Genomic DNA, 19,711 nt, shown 5'->3' with positions numbered 1-19,711 from the left:
AGACCAGCCCAGGGCGTGGAGGGCTGGGCGTTACCTGCACCGGTGGCTCCCCGCGGGACCTGGGCACCGCACACCGCATCTCCTCCATGTTCGCCCTCAGCAGCAGCTCCTGCGAGCAGCAACAAGCGGCTCCGGCCCCACCGGCCACCACCCAGTGTCCTTGGGCCATGCGGGGACGAAGGCCCAGACCAGATCCCCGCTCTTCCTCCTCCTCCCCCTCCACCCTTTCTACTTCTTCCTCCTCCTCCCTCTCCTCCTCCCTGTCCCTCCTCCCCTCCCTCTCCTTCTCCCCCCTCTTCTTCTTCCCCCTGCTTCTCCTCCCTTTCACATACCGCCCCCACCCCAGAGGTCTTTAGGAAGGCAGGGGTCCTGTATGTCTCGCTCACCTCAGCCTTCCAGCGATTATATCTCTTGGTCATCTCCAGCAGCTGCTGCTCCTTGGGCAGCTGGTAGGTGCTTCTGGGGACCTGGTGGGGAGGTGCAAGGAAGAGCCCGTGGTCAGCAGTGCAATCTGGAGGGGCGTGTAGAAGCGCCGGGCTGGTGGCCGGCTGCGGGTGGGTAAAGGGCAGGTGGTGCCTGCACCAGGAGCAGCAGGGCTGGAAGGGAAGCCGCTGGGCTCTGACTGGGACCTGCTGGGTGTTGGCAGTCATCTGGGGGAGGGATGGAAGGATGTCAGGCCACAGCAAGAAGGAAGGGGGCCAAGCACAGGGCCCAGGCCCACCGGACACCAGACGGACAGGCAGAGGAAGACTGACGGGGCAGGGGATGGAGGAGAAGTGGCCGGAGGGGCAGGTGAGGCCCGGTGAGTGTCGTGGACCCCAGAAAAATGAGCTGCCAGTGAAGGGGAGGGCCCACAGCATTAATACTGCAGAGACCAGAGTGGCCTGAGGAGCATCCACTGGGTCCAGTCACGGAGGACACTTGGCAACACAGAAGGAGCAGTGTCCATGGGCGGGCAGGGCAGAGCCAGCCTGGAAACCTCGACTCCACACTCCTAACTCTGTGCCCTCTCCCCTGGCGTCTAACAGGCATCGGAAACTCACCATGTCCAAACCCGAAACCCTCATCTTCCTGAGAGCCCTCCCTGCCCCCAGCCTCACTGACCCTGACTGCTGTCCATTCCCGGCCCATGTCAAGGCCTTGCGGTCCTCCTCGGCGCCCTCCTCAGCACCTCTCTGTCTCTCATACCCACGTCCATCTTAAAAGCTGTCCACCTGCTTCAAGACATCTCCAAAACTCCCTCTCACCACCCTCCTCTGCCACTGCAGCCAGAGGGACACTATGACCCTGCCTCAGCACCTGTCCTGTCTCTCTGCTCCCTCAGTACCTCCCATCCCATCTCCTCATTCCTCTCCTCGCTCCATTCCAGCCCCTCCTGGCTGAGCTTGAACACTTCGGAGAGGGAGGGCACTGCCCCAGGGCCTTTGCACATGCTTTGCTCACTTCTTCCAGTTCTTTACCCCACAGCACTTCTCAGGAGGTCTTTCCTGGCCACGCTATCCAGAATTGCAACCCTTCTAATGCTTCTTATCCTTTTTCCCTGAATTATATTTTCTCCTCAGTATTTATCACCAACTAACACACCATACATTTTACTTATCTGGTTTTTCCTCTGAGCCCCCAATGGAATACATGCTCCATGAAGGTATAGTGCCTGGCACATATAATAAATATTTGTTGAATAAGTGAATGAGTGAATTGGAGTGGGCCCTCAATCCAAGAGGGGAAGAGGGTCCTGGGCATGAAGCAGGGCAAGGAGGGCAGAGGGAACAAGCCTGTGGTTCCAGTACAGCCACCTGTGGACCTCAGGGGAAGTGACTGTCCATCAGCATCTCACAGCAAATGCTGAGAGGCACATAGCTAAGGAGCAGGGCAGGGCATGGCAGGGGCTGGGCAGGGGCCATGCAGAGGGGGACAGAGATACAGCTGGTAGGATGACCTGAGATAAACACACTGAGCCCTGAGGAGCTGGGTCAAAAAATGCTGAGGATCCTACAGATGGGGTAACTGTGGGGTGGCCCAACAACAAGGCCCCTGATCATCCGTCCATCCATAATCCATCTGTCCATCTGCCCATCTGTCCATCTATCTGATCATCTATCCACCTACCCACTGACCATCCATCCATCATCTACCCATCCATCATTCATCCATCCACCCACCCATCCATCCATCTGATTATCCATCTGTCCACCCATCATCTGTCTGTCCATCTGCCCATCTGTCCATTCATTTGATCATCCATCCATTCACCCACCCACCCACCCTCCATCATCTACCCATCCATCATCCATCTGCCTGCCCATTCATCCATCATCCATCCATCCATCCGATTGCCTATCCACCCATCTGTTTTCCATCCGTCCACCCATCTACCCACCCATCCATCCATCTATCTATCCATCCTTCCATCATCCATCCACTCACCCATCATCCATCTATTCATCCAACCTCCATCCATTCATCCACCCACCCACCATCCACCCACCTATCTATCCATCCACTCATCCATCCATCCATCCATCCATTCATTCAACAGGTATTTACCAAGGGTCTGTTCTAAGCTAGGACTGTGCCAGGCATTGGGCATATGGGACAAATAAGATGGACGAGGTCTAGTAAAGGAGACAGATAATAAACAGACCCATAAATTACTAAACAATTATAAAATCTAATGGATGTTACCAAGAAAAGAAGCTGGGGTCAATGAGAAGGAAATTAAGTGAGGGACCTGATATAGGTGAGGGGTTCATGGAAAGCGTCTCTAGGAAGAGAAACTGTAATGAGACCTGAAGGGGATTGGGAGTGGGCTGAGACCCTGGGACCTCCAGCACCATCCCCTTACTTTCTGTATAGTCCTTAATTCTGTTGGAGAACCAGATTGGTTCTGGGAAGCTGAGTCTACCACAAGCGCTCAGGGTAGAGCCCATGCATGACCAGTCAGAACACTGCACCTCTAGTCACAGTGATCGGTTCAAGGGTAGGACTGAGACCTAAGCTAGTCTAATCATACTTTCACAGAATTCTTGGCCCTAGATATCCTCTCCTGCCCTAGACAGTGTAGAGCGTGGGTGTGAGGCCCAAATGTTTTGCTACAATGAAGGAAGTTAGCTCAAAGATAAAGTTGACCCACAGAGGGGACTAGGGTAGAGAGAGTCACAGAGAAGCAGAGCTGGAACTCTGATTAAACGATGCCTGAAGCCTCTCCTACCTCAGCCGAGAGTCAGCCAGTTCTCTATGATCTAGGCCATACCGAGGTGCTTTTTCCTGTTGTTGCAATACAAAGCATCCTGCTTGATAGGAGAAGTCAGCAAGGCAGGGAGAGGGAGAGAGAGGAAGAGGCTACAGGCAGATGGGATAGATGTGCAGAGGCCCTGAGGTGAGGACAGGCCACACAGGCAGACAGTATGGCCTGCCCACTGCCCTAAGAGCATAGAAGAGTATAGTGATCTATATATGCACTATTTAACAGGGAGGGAGCGGAACACTGCAACGGGGTTAAAAGTGGGCTCCAAGCGCCAATTCCAGACAGGTCTGAGCCCCGTGGCCCGACAGCTTCACTCTGTGCTTACTGACCAGACCTCAGTACATGGAGCACAGGAACCCACTGGGCAGGCTCCGGGTCAGCTGAGCTTCCCTCTCTGTGGGATGTGGTGGGGTCATTGAATGTTCTGGTCTGGTCCAGTGCACCCGTGGCCCTGGGAAGAGCCCAGCCCCCCACTGGCCCACACAGTCCACTCCTCTGGCCTGGACAGCCTGTGCCCACTGCAAATGCCTGCACTTACTGGTCTTGGCTTGGCCATGATGGGGACTGGCTCCAGCACTGGGATGGTGCAGGGCCTGGGAGCAGTCAGATTGAACTCCTTGGGCTCTGTAACCTTGGCCTTGGTCTTTGAAAGAGAAGGCTGATTGGTCAACACCCCCTCCAGCTGGTTGATCAGCTCTTGGACCTTCGGCTGCCATCTTGAAGGCAAAGGTGGGAGAAGCTGCTTAGGGTCACTTCCCAAGCAGGTAGACAAGGGGATCCGAAGGGTCTACCTCAGGGTGGGGGCGATAACGGAACCAACAGCCGCTCTTCACTGAGTGCCTACTATGCAGGTGCTGTGCCAGACACATCCTGGAGCTGCAAATACCAGCATTCCCCTAGGACAGACAAGGAAAGGCCCAGCGGCATCATTGTGCTAGGTGAGTGGGGCACTGGGAGCATGGGGACAGGGCAGATCCCCACTGCAGGAATCCAGGGGGCTCTGAGGACGAGCAGCAGCTGGGACATGGAGCTAATCTGGGCCTGAGCAGATGGCACAGGGGAAGGAAGCCAGGAGTGGGAAGGAAGCTGGTGATTCAAAAGGAACGTTCCTGGAGCTGTACTGTTGGCGACAAGTGGAAAGGGAGCTGCGGGAGTGGGGCGTGGCGGGGGGCAGAGACTCAGGGTGGGGGTGCCCTGGAGCAGGGGTTTGGAAAGGGCCCTGCTGGTCTGCCCCAAGGTCCGGGGACCCCTTTCATGCCTCCACACCCCTGGCCAGCGTCCCTTCCCATGGGGCTCCTCTTCCCCCACGGGCTGAGGCTTCTCCGAACCTCCTCACCCCAGCGCAGAGCAATTACCAGCCCCTCGTGGGGCTCCTATGAGTAAGAAGAGGAACCCGTGGAGGTGCTTGGGAGTGGGGTGCAGGTCCACCGCCAGCCTGGCCCACCTCATCAGGGGGTCGATCCAGTTCTCCTTCACATGGGCCATCTCGTAGATGAGGCTCCACTCGTCCTTGATCCATGAGCACAGGTTTAAGGGGTTGAAGAAGAACCTGAGAAACTGAGGGAGAAGTGAGAGCTGTCGGTGGGGCCTTGGGCCCAGAACACCCCCCGCCTGGTGAAACCCCCAGTGTCCCCCATTCTGGAGGGGCATCGGGCCCAGAACACCCCCTGCCTGGGTAACCCCCCAGTGCCCCCCATTCTGGAGGGGCATCGGGCCCAGAACAGCCCCCGCCTGGTGAACCCCCCAGTGCCCCCCATTCTGGAGGGGCATTGGGCCCAGAACAGCCCCCACCTGGTGAACCCCCCAGAGCCCCCCATTCTGGAGGGGCATTGGGCCCAGAACACTCCCCACCTGGTGAACCGGTCAGTGCCAACCATTCTGGAGGGGCCTCGGGCCCAGAACACCCCCTGCCTGGGGACCCCCTAGTGCCGCCCATTCTGAAGGGGCATTGGGCCCAGAACACCCCCCACCTGGTGAACCCCCCAGTGCCCCCCATTCTGGAGGAGCTGCCTCTCACCATGGGGGCCTCTGCTCATGGTATCTGGGTACCTGGGGCAGCCCACCCCAGTCTTAGACGTGCCCCAGCCCAGCAGGGTATGTTCTCGCTGGTAGGAACCCCATGCTCAAGCCAGCTCCCCAGGTCCTGGAAGGCCCACACCCCACTTTCAGAGAGTTCTTGGTGGGGACAGATGTCAGCTGCCTGCCTCCTCCACCCCCACCCCATAGGCTCTGGAATTCTGAGAATGGAGTTGCACCATTTTCTGCAACCTGCCCCTCCTTGCCCAGGGCAGTGCCAGTGCGTGGGCCCAGGGAGGTGACCCGTCCATCCAGCCCTTTGCACTGTGTGGCTGGTCCCAGCATTGGGACTGAGGCTGTTTCCCTGGGCAGTGCCTGGCGTGGGGCCCTGCTGCTGGGCAGACCCTGGTACACCCTTGGGATGGCCCAGAACAGCAGGGATTTCCAGCAGCTGAGGGCTTCTGAAGGCTGTTTCCTAGCTCCTGGCCCTCAAGCCTAACAGATTTGGTTCCAGAAGACACAGGACCAGTTTAGCTACCCAGTGGAGGCTGGCCACCTTGGGGAGCTGGAGACGTACTTCTAGAGTATGGCTGGCAGTCAGTTGGGGTGGCTGTGGCCCCAGGAGGTGGCCCTCTGCACAGCTAGGACAAAGCTCAGGCCACCAGCCCTTGTTTGAGGGCCACCTTATGGGGGGCGCCTACCAAGCTGAACCCACACCCAGCTTGGAGGGCCTTGTCCAATCAAGGGGACCACTGCAGACCCCTCAATCCAGGCTTCTCAAAAAGCAACGGGAAGGGGAGGCCTTGGGTCCTGGGGCTGCTGCAGACCACCGCACATGGGACTCCAGCAGTGAACTCAGAATGGCTGAGTGAGGGGGTAGCAGTAGACAAGGGCAGGGCCTCTGGTCGCCACTGCTGCCTCCCCAGTCCGGCCACTACCCCGCCCAGCCATGTCCTCACCTCCCACCTACCCTTGGGCCTCTACACCCTTCTTCACATGGCAGCCGCTAGGTGTCCTTCTAGAGCCTTCCACAGCTTACCCACTTGGCAGCCTGGCCCCTGCCCACCGTGCCCCCCACCCCAGGAGCCTCTCCCACCTTCCCTGCCCCACAGAGGCCTTCTCAGCCCCTCGCCCATGGCCACAATCTGTCACCTCTCTCCCGCTCCTCCTCATTTCATGTCCATCTTGCAGCCCCACTACCACTTTCTGTCTGAAGGAGGTGGTTGAACTCCTGCAGTTGGGCACTGGGGTCTCTACTCCTCTTCGTCTTGGCCCACTGCTACTTGGCACATCCTTTCATCCCCAACCCCCCCCATCCTCCCACTCAGCATCTCAGCTGGTCCGTTGCCCCCAGCCAGGGACATAGCCCTCCCTCTCTATGGACTGGGCTCTTCCAAATGAGGCCACCATTCTCACTGGGGGTTTGGTGGGGGCAGCCCTACCAGGGAACGTGCTGGAATGGGCGTTGGGTTCTGAAATGGGTTTTCTGGCTGTCTGGAGAATTCCAGCATGTAAGCATGGGGGTCCACCGGCCCCCCTCCAGGTGCTGTTCTAGGGCCACCCCCAGAGTGACGGGCCAGCTGCAGCCACATACAGCACCATATCCTGTGGATACCATGACCGAGGCTGCCTGCGAACCAGCCTGGGCACGCTGTGCTCACTGCCACGTCACTGCTGACCATCGCTGTGACAGTGAAGCCGGGTACCTGAGGGTGACCGTAAATATTCCATAAGAACATGGTCACCCTCCAACCTTGTTCCCAACACAGACACAGATGAAAAGAAGTTAATAAATAACCTTAGTTCCCATTGGATGTGCTTGTTGAGTCCAAATGCTTGCTTCATGCCTGCACACAATTATAGCTTGCTAACTTGTTTTCTTGTCTAACCAAAGGGGTGACTCGGGGGTCACAAGGCTTTATGAGCTTGTTTTGCAGGGGAAGAAGAATGCCTTCAAGGAAGTTACGACCACCAGATGACCAGCCCCCAGCTGCCGCTAACACCAAGAAGTCTGGTTGCTCAAGGTCTTATCTAAAGTGAAAGAAACACGGACTTCTCCTTTGTTTCCCTGAAACTCCTCCTCCCAAGCCCCTCAGCCCTATAAAGACCCCCTGCTTTCTTCTTTTGTTAAGGCAGATCTGAGAGAACCTAGTCTCCTGCCTTCTCGTTTTGGCCACTTTGAATAAATCTCTACTTCCAAGCACCAACGTCTCAGTGACTGGCCTACTGCACATGAGGCATGGACCTGACGTTAAGAGGTTCAGTATCAACAGCACCCCAGGTGTGGTCTGTGGGGGCGTCCCTGGGCAGGCCACGGGGCAGCCATCCTGTCCCCAGCAGCTTGCGCCCTGTCTTCGAGGCCCAGGCTAACTTCTTCCCTGGAGCCCCAAGCCAGGTGGACCCTAATGGGATTGGCATTGCCCAGTGGGGCGTGGCACGGGGGAAGGCCCTGCATGGGGTGCCTCCCTGCCGCAGCTCCCAGCTCCCTTGGGAAACATGCAGGAGCCGTTTCCACGAATCTCCTTCCAGAAACTCTCCAGGGAGGTAAATGCCCAGGCACCTGCACTGGGGGCAATGCACTGGCCATGTGTGGCCAGCATGCTGAGCATCTGTCCTGGGTCTGCACTGCAGGGCGCACCACAGGGGTCCCTTGCTGCCCTCTCCGGCCTCTGCAGGCCAAGGTCAGTCCAGGGCCAGCTCCACCACTGTGACCCAGTACAAAATGACACATTCGTCTTGTTCAACAATTATTAAGAATTTCAAGACTCTGACAGCAGAGCAGAAACCAGTGCAGGTCCTCTGACCCCGGGAAGCTGCCCCTGGGGTAGTCTCCAAACATCTCTCAGAAAATGCTGTTAGTTTTGCTGCTTTATCATAAAAATGAACCCCTTAAGCTAACTAGGCAGATATTTATCTATCATGAATTGCTTATGTTTATATGTAGAGAGGAAAACACGTAATTAAAAATAAAACGCTGCCTTGGGTCAGCGCTCTCTCTCATCTCACCGGTTAGGTGGCCGAGGTGCCGTGTGAGTCGCCAGTCCTAAATCTCTGGGGGCCGTGGTCCAGGCAGGCGTGACTACTCCAGGTCTCCCTTCCCGAGGCGGGGGAGTGGGAGGCTTCCACCCCCAGCCCCACCTGAACGGCCCCTGCAGAGCTTGCTGCTTCCTTCCACAGAGGACCTGAACCACTCCTGAGGCCTGATATGTTCCCCTCTCTTCTCCAGGGACTGGCTGTCTCGGTCTGGTGATTGCCCCCCGAGCCGAGTAAGGAGGAAGAAGCTAGCAGTTAAAACCTTGGCCCAAGAACCAGCTCTGCTACTTAATTGCTGTGTGACATTGGGTAAGTTATGGAACCTCTCTGTGCCTGTTTCTTCAACTGTGAGCTGAATGAGGATGAAGCAAGAACTGCTCGCAGAGGATGCCTGGCCCACAGCCAATGCTCTGTGGGAGCTGGCAGGCAGAGAGCAGCTGGCCTCAGTCTCAGACCTCACGGTCCTGCTGGCCCCGAGGCCTGGGTGTCCCAGCTTTCCAGACAAGTAAACAGGCAGCCACAGGAGAGGCCCTGGGGCAGGACAGGGGGGCAGGCTCCCGCAGGTTCCCCCTTGAAGGGTGCCAATCCTCAGCACTGGCTCAGGACCCCCTCCCTCAGCCCCCTCAAGCTGCACAGGCCCCAGTGGAGGGAGGAGAGACTGCCCTGGGCCTGGAGTTTGGTCATGAGTCAGAAGGGGCCTGAGAAGGTTCCAGAGGCCCAAACTACTATCCCGACTAATAGCTGACATGCAGCAGTTACCACCCACCGGGACTGTGAGGACGAGGAACCAAATTCCCCAGGAAAAGAAGAACACATCTGCAGCGATGAGAGGGTATCTGTTTGTTTTAAACACAGAATAAACCCAGCAGAGTTTCTTTCCTTAAAATGAGTCATAAAGGTGAGAGGTCAGCGTTAGATGGGACAGACTTTTGACCTTGGGTTTAAGAACAGAAATTGGGGCCGGTGGGGGGTGGTGGCTCACCTTGCGCATCTTGTCGAGGGGCTGGGACTTGACAATGTTGCAGAAGACCTGGAAGCCAAGCTCGTCCAGCTGGAAAGTGGCCAGGTAGCAGATCACTAAGGAAACAGGGTGGCAGGAGTCGGGGAGGAGGGTGCATCCCACAGAGGGGACACTGGGGTCCCCTCCCCCGGGCCCCTAGTGTTTGATCTTGGGGGAGTCAGCCAGAGGCTAAGGGCCTGACAGGTGCACAGCAGGTGCAGTGGACCCAGAGCCGAGGGTCCCCTACTGTCAGGGTGCGTAACCACAGGCTCCACCTGGCACCTGCGAGAAAATGACCATGAACCGACAGTACGAATGACGTCTTCTCATACGAGTGGGAACCTCTGTGGCTTCAAAGCACTTCCACATATATGATCTCATTTGATAAGTTCTCAGAAATGCCAAAAGTCCCTGAAACTATTTTGGATTTCAGTTCGTTACTTCTGAGGGACTGAATCGCCTCAAGCCACTGGAACTGGACTGTCCCTGGGCTGGGTGGGTCCTCTGAGGCAGGCACTGTTTGTGCCTGGCGTGTGGGCCAGCGATGCGCCCCTGACCATGAAACCCGAGCTGAGTGGCAAGGGGGCGGGGGCCAGGAGCTGGCTCTGGCCCTGGCATCAGGCCACCCAGCTTGACCTCCAAGCACCCTGCAGTCCCCACCCTCTCCCCTCCTGGTCAGGGGCACCAAGGCCCAGTGCAGCGTCCAGGGGCTGGACCAACCTCTGCCACAGAGGCACTGGCCACCCTGCCCGCGAGGGTCACCACACCCCATGAAAGCAGATGGCCTGCAAGAAGCCCAGGCAGAGACATCTCATTTAATCCCCCTCAGGACAGTCCAGACTGCAGCCATGAGGCCGGCTCTGCCCATAGACCTCAGGGTGGGGGGGTCAGGAACTCAGCCAGTGATGGAGCCTCATCACTTCACCCGGCTGGCCTTCTGGGGGCATTCGCTCTCAGCCAGGCCGTGCCTCCCTTAGGGGCCGGAGGCTCTGGATGGGGCAGCAAGGCCCGAGGGCCTTCTCCCGGAGCCTGTTTCCACATCTGTAAGGTGGGGACACACCCACCTGGCCCACCTGCTCATGGGGCAGCTGGGAGGATCAAGCAGGCAAGGGGCAGGGCAAGCCCTCTGGGGAGCAGAGCCACAGACACCAGGAGCAGGCACCCTGCACCAGCCCGGAGCGAGTGCCCGGGCCCTTCCGTCAGGTCGCTGTTCTGCTGAGTGTGCGGCGGACAGCGTCGGCGCCCTGCACTCAGGAGGCAAGGGCAGCAGGCCTGGCCGCGGGCACGCGTGGGCTCCATGCCTCGGCTGGCTGGGATGGCCACCTACCCTCGAAGAGGTTGTAGTCGGCCCACAGGCAGAGCCGGCCGTCCCGCACGTAGAAGGCGTCCACCACGACGGCTAGCAAGCTCCGGTACTCCAGGCAGCCGGACAGAACGTCCACAACGAACGCCTGCCTCTGGGGGCTCAGAGTCTGGAAGAGAAGCAGCCCGAGGGGGAACGCTGGCCAGGGCCGGGGGAGAGGGCAGCAGCCTCCAGATGTGGGTGCTGGAGGCCCCCGTTGGGCTGACAACGCAGTGCAAGGGCAAGGGGGGGACAGGCGCCCCTGACGTGCTGGGGGAGAGCTCAGCGAGCGCCCCCTCCCGGAGCAGCTGGCCGTGCCCAGGGCAGGTCCACCCCCAGGTCTACCCCAGTCCCACAGGTTCTCCTGGGCAGTGACAGCGAGTTGGAGGCAAAGACACAAATAAATATGGAAAGTGACGAGGCATTAAAAAGAACTACACAAAGGACAAATCCTGTGTGATTCCACTTGTATGACGTTCCTAGAGGAGTCAAATTCACAGAGACAGAAAGCAGATGGCAGGTGCCGGGGCTGGGGAGGGACGGGAATGGGGAGTTGGTGTTTAATGAGGACAGAGTTTCAGTTTGGGAAGATGATGACAAGTTCTGGAGACAGATGGTGGTGAAGGTTTCACATCAATGTGAATGCACTTAATGCCACTGAACTGTGCGCTGAAGAATGGTTAAGATGGTAAATTTTATGTCATGTGTATTTTATCACAATAAAAAAAGAGAGCAAGCTCCTATAAAGGTTTCCAAATTAATGATTAAAAAAAAAACTCCAAAATTTTTTTAAAAAAAAGGACAAGCAAGGCAAATCTCTAGGAGAGCTTGTGAAACGTACAAAGCCAGACGGAACTCCCCAGGTAACTAACTGCAAGAGAGGTGTTTTCTCTGGGGAAGGAACGGGGCTTGAGGAGACTGACTTTTCCCCATTTACCCTCTGGAACATTTCAGAGTTTGTAACCTGTGTGTGTCATGTATTACCTATCCAAAAAAATAATTCAGGTGTTGAAAATAAGAAGAAAAAAAGAACCTCCAATGTTGCCAGCACAGCAAGGAGAAAGGCTGAAAACTCACACATCACAAGGGATGCTGTGGGTCCTTCCGGAAAGCAATTGGAAATCTGTTTCAAGAACCTTATATTTTCCATACCCTTTGATTTAGTAATTGTACTTCTGGGAATCTAAGTCAACCATCCAAAATGTAGAAAATAGCCACATACAAGACGTTCAGGGCAAGGGTACGTGCAGGGAGGAAAATGGTAACAACCCAGATGTCAACCACAGGGACTCATTGTCTAATACAATCTCTCCACATCATGGATGAGGTTGATCAGCCACTACAATGATGTTCCTGGAAAACTTATAATGAGATGACAAAGTAGTTAACACACTATAGAACGCAAAGGTAGACCAGGATCCCAATAGATATAAAACGCATCAAAATAAACTCTCACCAGCAGCGTCATTTAAAAAAATTATTTTTCCCCATCTATTTGATAAATTTTGGTATCTCGTCATTTTATTTTGGATTTTTTATTATCAGTTAAATTTTCATACATTTACTGGACATTTATTTGTATTTCTCTTCTGTGAATTATCAATTTATGTTCTTGGCTGACTTTTTGAATTGGGACAGTATTTTTCTTAATCATTTATATGAGCTCTTTATATATTAAGGCAATTAACAGGGTCATTAATGTGATAAGTTATTTGTCATGAGTTTCTAATTTGACTTTTAACTTTGTGTAAAACATTTTTTGAGGTCAAATCTATCTTTTCCTTTGTGATTCCTTCCCCTGTTTTCATGCTAAGAAAACAAGAGAGTAATGAGGTCACCTGAGGGATCCTGGACAAGCCGGAAGACCTTGTGGAGCCTCGGTCTCTGCACGTGGGAGTGGGCCTCTCTGGATACTGTCTTGGCAGACAGTGTTCTTCCCACTCCCTTCCAGGCCCCCCGTACCACAGGGGCTGGAAGCCCGAGAGCTGTTCTTCAGTCGGCTCTGCCTCCAGGCTTCTGGGCACAGCTTGGTTCTGCTAACGAGATACACTTACAGGAGAGATTGGAGGGGCAAGGGAGATGACGCCCCTCTTGCTCCCTCATCAGTGGTGGTAGACGCCAGCCACGGGCGGCGGGCAGCTGTGCTACGGCGGCTCCCTGCTGTCCTGACCCGGGACTTGCTGGAGCGCGTCAAGGCACGGCACGCTTGGAAAGCCGGGGCATCCCCAGACATTGATTCCGCAGCCCTGCCCACGGCTTTGAGCACAAGACTCGTGCATTAAAGCCCTTGCTCCTCCGAGGGCCTGGACTGGCTTCTGGGCTCCGGCTGGAACCAACCCCCACCGACACAGGGGTAGTAATGTTCTCCTACTGACCACCCTTGCCCTCAGGCTCCGCGGCAGGCTCCTCCTCATCTTCTTGACCTCTGCGTGTTAGAGGGTCTCAGGGTCCAGTCCTCCGACCTCATTTCTCCATTATCTACATCACCCCCCGGGTGACCTCACCCTGCATCAAGGCTGCAAACGAGCTGCTTCCAGGTGTGCGCCCGGCCAGCCTCCTTGAACTCCAGCAGCTCTGTCCGCTCCTGCTCCACTCCCCACTCTCATATCTGGCAGCCGTCTCAGCGAGAACGTGTCTGAGGCTGACCTCCTGGGCTTCGCCCAGACCTGCCCCTCCCAGCCTTCCCAACTCAGGAAATGCAACCCCTGCTCCCAGCTCTTCAGACTGAACCCGTGGAGTCCTTTGTGACACCATTCTATCTCTCACCCCACATCCCATTGATCTGCTGGGGCATCCAGCTGCGCTCGGGCTTCTCCTCCTGCCTCTCCTCAGTCTATTGCCAACCCGGCCGCCACGAGATTCTTGTAAAATGGAAGTCAGATCATGTCCATCCTCCCTCAGAACCTTCCAGAAGAAAAGTCCTTACAATGGCCGGCGAGGCCCTGTGTGGGCTGGCCCAGCTCCCTGGCCCACCTGACCCTGGCTCCACTCCACCCACACTGGCCTCCCTCTATTTTTCCAACATACAGGATGTCTCCTCAAGGCCTCCGTGCTGGCTGTTCCCCCTGTCTGCAACACTCTTCCCTGCACACTTGCTCCCCCACGTCCGTTGAGTCTTTGCTCAGATGTTACCTGGCCCAGGAGGTGTCCCTGACCACCCCTTACGGTCAGACATTGCCTAGCCCCCTCGGCTGGCAGCACACACTGGTGGTTTATTGCCCCCTCCCTGTTAGAATGTCACCTGGGTGCTCAGGAGAGAGGGAACCAACGCCCTGCCTCCATGGGAGGTCATGGGAACCCAGCGCATCCCGTGAGTACAGGCTGGGCACAGAGTTGGGGCTCCTCCCCTTGGAGCACAAGGGGTGGAGGGCTCTTACTCAGGGTCAGCCTGGTCCCAGCAACCAGGCTTCTGCCTCGGTTTCCTCTCAGGTTGCTCTGACCTCTGGGCTGCACCCACGCCGGAGGACACCAGCCCCAGCCCAGCCCCAGTTCCCTCTTTTAACTTGCTACATTTTGTCAAAGGAAGCCCAGGGGGCCCCGAGCAGGCAGGTCAGAAAGCAGTGAGTCAGCAGGGCTGGCACCGAGGACGCCGAGTCAGCGCACCTGAGCTGAGGGTGCGTGACTTTGCAGGACACCACCTCCTCTGCCTCCAAGGCTCAGACAACAGCAACTCCACTTCTCATTAATTACGTCTGCGTTTGGGAAGTGTGAGTATGTATTTTTTAATAAGGTCAGAGCCTTGAGCCTGTGGCTGCAGTCCCTGATGCCATCAGTCCCCAGGCAAGGAGGTCAGGCAGGGCTGCAGTGAGCCCAGGGGTCCTGGAGGACGCAGAGCCAAGCAGTAAATGACACCCTGGCCCACGTGCCAGGCTGGGCCCATGGCCAGCAGGTCCTCGCCACCAGGGAAGGTCAGCCCAGCCAGTCACAGAGAGGAGACTGAGGCCCAGAGGTGACATGGGTCAGAGGGCACTGAGCACTGAGCTCTAGACCAGGTCCTTCTGGCTGGGCCAGCAGAGGGTTGCTGGGCCTGGGCTGGGTGGGCTCTCCCAGAGGAGGCAGGGTGAGGCCTGAACTGCACTGGGAAGGCCCAGGTACTGGAGCCGGCCCCTGACTATGGGCTAGCCTCAGTCACCAAGGCCAGAGGGCTGCAGTGGCCTAAGCAGCTTCTGGCTTGTGATATGATCTTGGCCCTTGTCCAGTTCAGGGATCCTGAGTCCAGAGACCCAGACCAGACCCAGGGAGAGCAGCAAACACTCGGATAACAGTCTCATGGGCAGTCCTGGGAAGGAGCAAGGGAACCAGAGGCCTGAAGCCTGCCGGGTTTTCACAGTCACTGGCTGCCTCCTGCAGGAGTCACTCAGAGTTCCCAGACTCAGCTTCTCTGCGGAACCACAGGGTTAGGGCGGAGCTAGACCAGGGTCCAGGGCGGGAAGGGGCCTAGAGGCTGATTTAATCACCGCACAGAATTTGTCATTCATATTGCCAATACCTAGGGGCTCCTGCTAATCACTGATGCAAAGACCGAAGTCAGTTAGAAAAGTAGGCAAAGGAAATTGAGGCTGCTGGATGTCCACACAATCCCTTCTCCCTTTCCTCCTGCCTAACAGAAAAATGCCACCTCAGTGGTGGTGATGTGCCCTGCTAAAACTTTCTAGTCCCTTTGCTGATGGAGCCATGTGGCACATGCCTTTACTCAATGAGATTTAATGGCAAATTGCTATGTGTGGCCTCCAAAAAAGCTCCTTGAAAGTTAGGCAGATTCAGCTGGCACCTGCCTTATGCTGTTTGCCTTTCTCCTCTTCTCACTTGGGATATAGATGCAATGCTGGAGGTAGGGGAGCCATTTTGTGACTACAAGGCAAAGGTACTTTCTCAGGATGGCTAAGCAGAGTGGAAGGAGAATGCATTCCTAATGCACCATGGAGCTGCTGAACCCACCTTACATTGCTTCTTATGTCAGAAAAGATACCTTTAATTTCTTTAAGCTACTGCTTTTCTGGATTTTGTTATAGCCAAACACTGTTTCCTAGCAGATGCAGGTCCAAGCAGATAGTTCAGAAAAAGAAATATATATTGCTTCAAAACTCATGAAAATAGAATAAGAGAAATGCTGATTATAACTACACCAAGTGCAAAGATAAAACTGTTTGCTAGCATCCTATAACCCAGGCTATAGGGGGACAAACACCCCTACCTTCCAGGGAGAGTGTCGATACATAGATCTCCATGGAGAGTCAACTGGCAATCTCTATTGAAATCACAAGAATCTGTGTTTTCTGGGACTTGACCGTGGGTGCACTCGCCCAGGTGCAGAGGGACAATGGCCAGGCAGTCCCATGGTGGTTTGTGACAGCAAAAGATTGGAAACAACTACGAGCCCATCGGCAGAGGATGGTTACGATGATACAGCGCGGCCAGGCAAGGGGATGCCTACAGCTGTAAGATAAGAATATGGAACAATCCCCGTGACACCTTAAGGGAAAACAAAAGTGCAGGACTAGGTGACAATGGGCCACCATCTTGTAAACATTTAAAAATTATATATAAAAACTATGTATAACTTATATATCATTATACGTAATTTTTGTATACAAAATTTATATAATTTAAACATAATTGTTGCCAGATCGAATATCTATGCAAGACAGGCCTGGACAGTCTCTGGAAGGAGCCGCAGGGCACTGGTCTCTGCTGGTCCCCTGGGAGGGCCCGTGCGGGAGGGAGACCTCCACTGGACACCGTGTTGAACCTTTTGGATCTTGGATCTTTGATGTCAATACATCAGGTATTTAAAAAGAATATTAAAATAAAAAATATTTCCCAAGACCAAGTTTTCTCCGAAACTACTGACTAGGAAAGTAAGAACAAGGCGTTCTGGCACCTGGCCACTGCTGCCTCTGTACAAGGACCTGGGCTGGTGTTTCCAGGCCCCCGGCCCCCCCCAGCCAGGCCCCTGCTTTCCCCGAACATCTTGCACAAGCCCCTTTCCCTCCAGCTGGGGGCCGGTGCTGAGCTGGGCCTTTCCCCACCCCTGCCTCACCCTGGACTGTCTGACTGACCAGCCGCTGCGCTGGCACCTCTCCTGCCAGCCCTGCACTGACCTTTTCATTCCCCTGCTCAGAACCTGCCTGCCCGCCTGCCCTCGCCCGTGGTTTGCTGAGTGGCCCAGATCTCCTGGCCTGGGGTTCAAGGTTCTGCCCACACAGCACCTGGACCAACGACTCACTCTTGGCTGCAGGTCAGGACACCACAGTCCGGGCTCATGCAGGTCCCTCTGCCTGGTCCCCCTCATCCCCACCCCCCACCCCCAGGGAATCACTCTTAAAGCCAGACCCTTCTCTGAAGCCTGCTTGACCTCACGGACTTTCTGGACGCCCCAAGCTGCCTGCTGTGCCCATCACGTCCCCACCTCTGTCCCGCAGGCCGTGTTGATTCTCTGGACGTTCCTGTGCTCAACCTGTTTGTCCTGGAGCCCAAGCTGGTCAGCCTGGAGGGGCTCTGGGAGTGCTCTGGGAGGAGGGGAGGCAGGTGGGGAGCTCCTGCTCATTCCTGACTCTGTTTCCCTCCCTGAGGGCCTGGCCAGGGCGCACAGGAGAACCTGGGCCCCGTGCTGGCTGGCAGCGTGCCTTGTTGCGGGTGCCCCCCTGCCCTCCTCCTTTCTCCACCTCCAGGCTGCTGTCTACCTGCCAGCCGGGTCCTCAGAGCCGTTCCCAGCCGTCAGACCAGACCACTTCCATTTTTCTAGAACTGCTCCGGAGACTGGCATCTGGAAGGCTCGACTCCCCACATCTTAGTGCCCCCGTGTGCACAGTGGGGATATGGAGAACCTTCTCTCAGTGGCGAATGGATCCCTTTCTGATCTATAGACCAAAATCTTCTCCCAGTGACAGGTGTTCTCCGTGGAGAAGTGCCCTCCAGGACTGACGCCGCGGGAAGTCCCATCAGAGGGCTGGGAGGCTGCTCTGTGTGTGGGGGTCCCCGGACTTCAGTCTGGAGGGGGAGCCACCACACTCTGCCCCAAACCCACCACTCCTTGGCCTTTCCCCCTGCTGCGGGCCAGGCCTCACCTGGCCACCTGGTCCCCAGAGCCCAGCATTTCTGCAGCAATCTGGGTGTCCCAACCCAGCCCCTCTGTCCTTGGCTTCCCCTAGGAGGCTACCTGTCTGTAGGAGCTTCCAGGGCTGCTGTTACAAATTACCACAAACCTGGTGTCTAAAAACAACAGAAATGTATTTTCTCACAGTCCTGGAGGCCAGAAGTCCAAACTGAGGTGTCACAGGGTTGGTTCCTTCTTGAGGGATCAGAGGAGAGTCCACGCTGTGCTTCTCCACCTGCTGTGGTGCCGGCATCCCCTGGGGTCCCCGGCTCACACATGCATCGTTCCCGTCTCTGCCTCTGTCGTCACACGGCCCTCTTCCTGTGTGTCTGTGTTGTCACAGGGCACTCTCCCCTCTGTGTCTGTGTCCAAATTTCCCTCTTCTTATAAGTACACTAGTCATTGGATTTGGGGCCCATCCTCAGTCAAGGATGATCTTATCTCAAGATTCTTAACTTAATTATATCTGCAAAGATGGTGTTTCCAAATAAGTTACATTGAGGGTAACTGGGGGTTAGGACTTCAATATATCTTTTTTGGGGACAATTGAACCCACAACCCTGCCCTTCACTAGACTCTCTGCCAGTCGGGTTATGTGCTGTATAATTTTCTGCCAGGTGGCAATCTTGAGCCTTGCCCTGACAAGAGCAGTATATTGCACCAATTTCCTGACAGCTGGAGATAAATGTGTTGTCCAAAGTGGGTCACTTTCCAGTGCACCATCCTGCCTGGACTTATGATGGACTTGTGAAAGGATCTGAAAGGACCAGCACATCTGAAAAAGAAGCTGCCTCTCTCAAAGAGGCCAGGCCGGCCCCCTGGAAGAGTCAGGGTGCTGCGAGTTTGGGGGGTCGAGTTGGTGTAACAGGATCCCTCCTCACAGAAGTGCACACAGACACCACCGCTCCCCAGGTGAAAACTAGGACTCATTTACCATTAATAACCCATTGGTTGTGGGGAAAAAAGTCTTCAAACTATTTGTTGTAACAAACCCAACTTTCTGCAATGGTTATTATCGAGAAATAAAGACACGAACTTTACTATTTTTGCTGAGTGGTGGAGGAAAGCCTTGGTGGGGCTCAGGGGGAGCTGAAGACAGAGAGTGAAGGCACCGAGAAGTCTCATTGGGAATGGGAGGTGAGAGCTGCGGAGATGCGGGGATTGGAGTTGAGAGGTCTTTTTGTTTTAGGAGGAGAGAAACAACAGCAGTTGTGGCTGATGGGAAAGACTCACAGAGGCGGGACAGACAGAGGGAACTGCTAAGGTCACGCCCTTGAGCAGCCAAAGGGGTGGGTGCAGGCCGGCCCTGGGGAAGGGGCAGGCCAGGCAGGAATGCGGTGGGCTGAGCTGCACAAGGGGTTTCCAGCTGGCTGGGGAAGACAAGGATTGCGGATGGGCCTGGCCCTTGGCCGTTTTCATCATTTCCCCCAAATGCTTAGGGTCTCAGAGAAAGAGCTGGGGCAGGGGCAGAGGTGTAGGGGGTGGGTACAGCCGCAGGAGTGCAGCCCCCGCCCAGCCCTTGCTGACTGCCAGGCTCCAGCTGGCAGAGACATCTTTTCCTGGAAGAAACTGGGAAGAAGGGACTCGGTAAGTGGTCCCAAGCTTTGTCTTGTGGGGGAGGCTTTGTTTTCTGGAACCCCGTCTGCCTTTTCGAGCACGGCTCAGTGCCCTGGCCCCTCCCGCAGGACAGCTGCACCACAAGGCGGCTATTGAAGGAGGAAAAGCCCCCACCCCACGCAAGGGAAGTGGGTTGGTCTGTGTCCTGGGGGCCCAGCAGAGGCCACAGCTGAGCAGGTAAAAGCAACAGTGGGACATCTGTAATTAATGCATCTGTACAATAGCCCCTCCCTCCAGCAGTGCGGGTTTTCTCCCCAGCAGAGGGCAGTGTTGGTGGGCAGTAGGCCGTGGGACAATCGCGTAGATTTCCCTGGGCGGACTTGGCCTCTTCTGAAGGCCCCATCCAACGGGGCCCCACAC

At 55.8% G+C, this 19,711-nt stretch overlaps 1 protein-coding gene across 1 annotated transcript in view; it reads right to left on the bottom strand.

Moving 5' to 3' along the window:
- Positions 1–19,711, bottom strand: part of CFAP99 (cilia and flagella associated protein 99) — a 41,535-nt gene that overhangs the window by 20,744 nt on the left and 1,080 nt on the right. Inside the window, exons 2-7 of the mRNA XM_087434811.1 lie at positions 10,624–10,768; positions 9,279–9,373; positions 4,692–4,804; positions 3,786–3,963; positions 387–467; positions 35–109 (exon numbers count right to left, since the gene is read on the bottom strand). Coding sequence (XP_087290937.1) covers positions 35–109; positions 387–467; positions 3,786–3,963; positions 4,692–4,804; positions 9,279–9,373; positions 10,624–10,768 — 687 coding nt within the window. The remainder of the gene's footprint in view (positions 1–34; positions 110–386; positions 468–3,785; positions 3,964–4,691; positions 4,805–9,278; positions 9,374–10,623; positions 10,769–19,711) is intronic.

This window comes from Ceratotherium simum, chromosome 8 (assembly GCF_057802395.1).
Source record: "Ceratotherium simum simum isolate JZ-2026a chromosome 8, ASM5780239v1, whole genome shotgun sequence".
Lineage (NCBI taxonomy): Eukaryota > Metazoa > Chordata > Mammalia > Perissodactyla > Rhinocerotidae > Ceratotherium > Ceratotherium simum.
The sequence above is the reverse complement of the archived record's forward strand: the minus strand, read 5'-3'. Positions and strand labels throughout refer to the sequence as shown.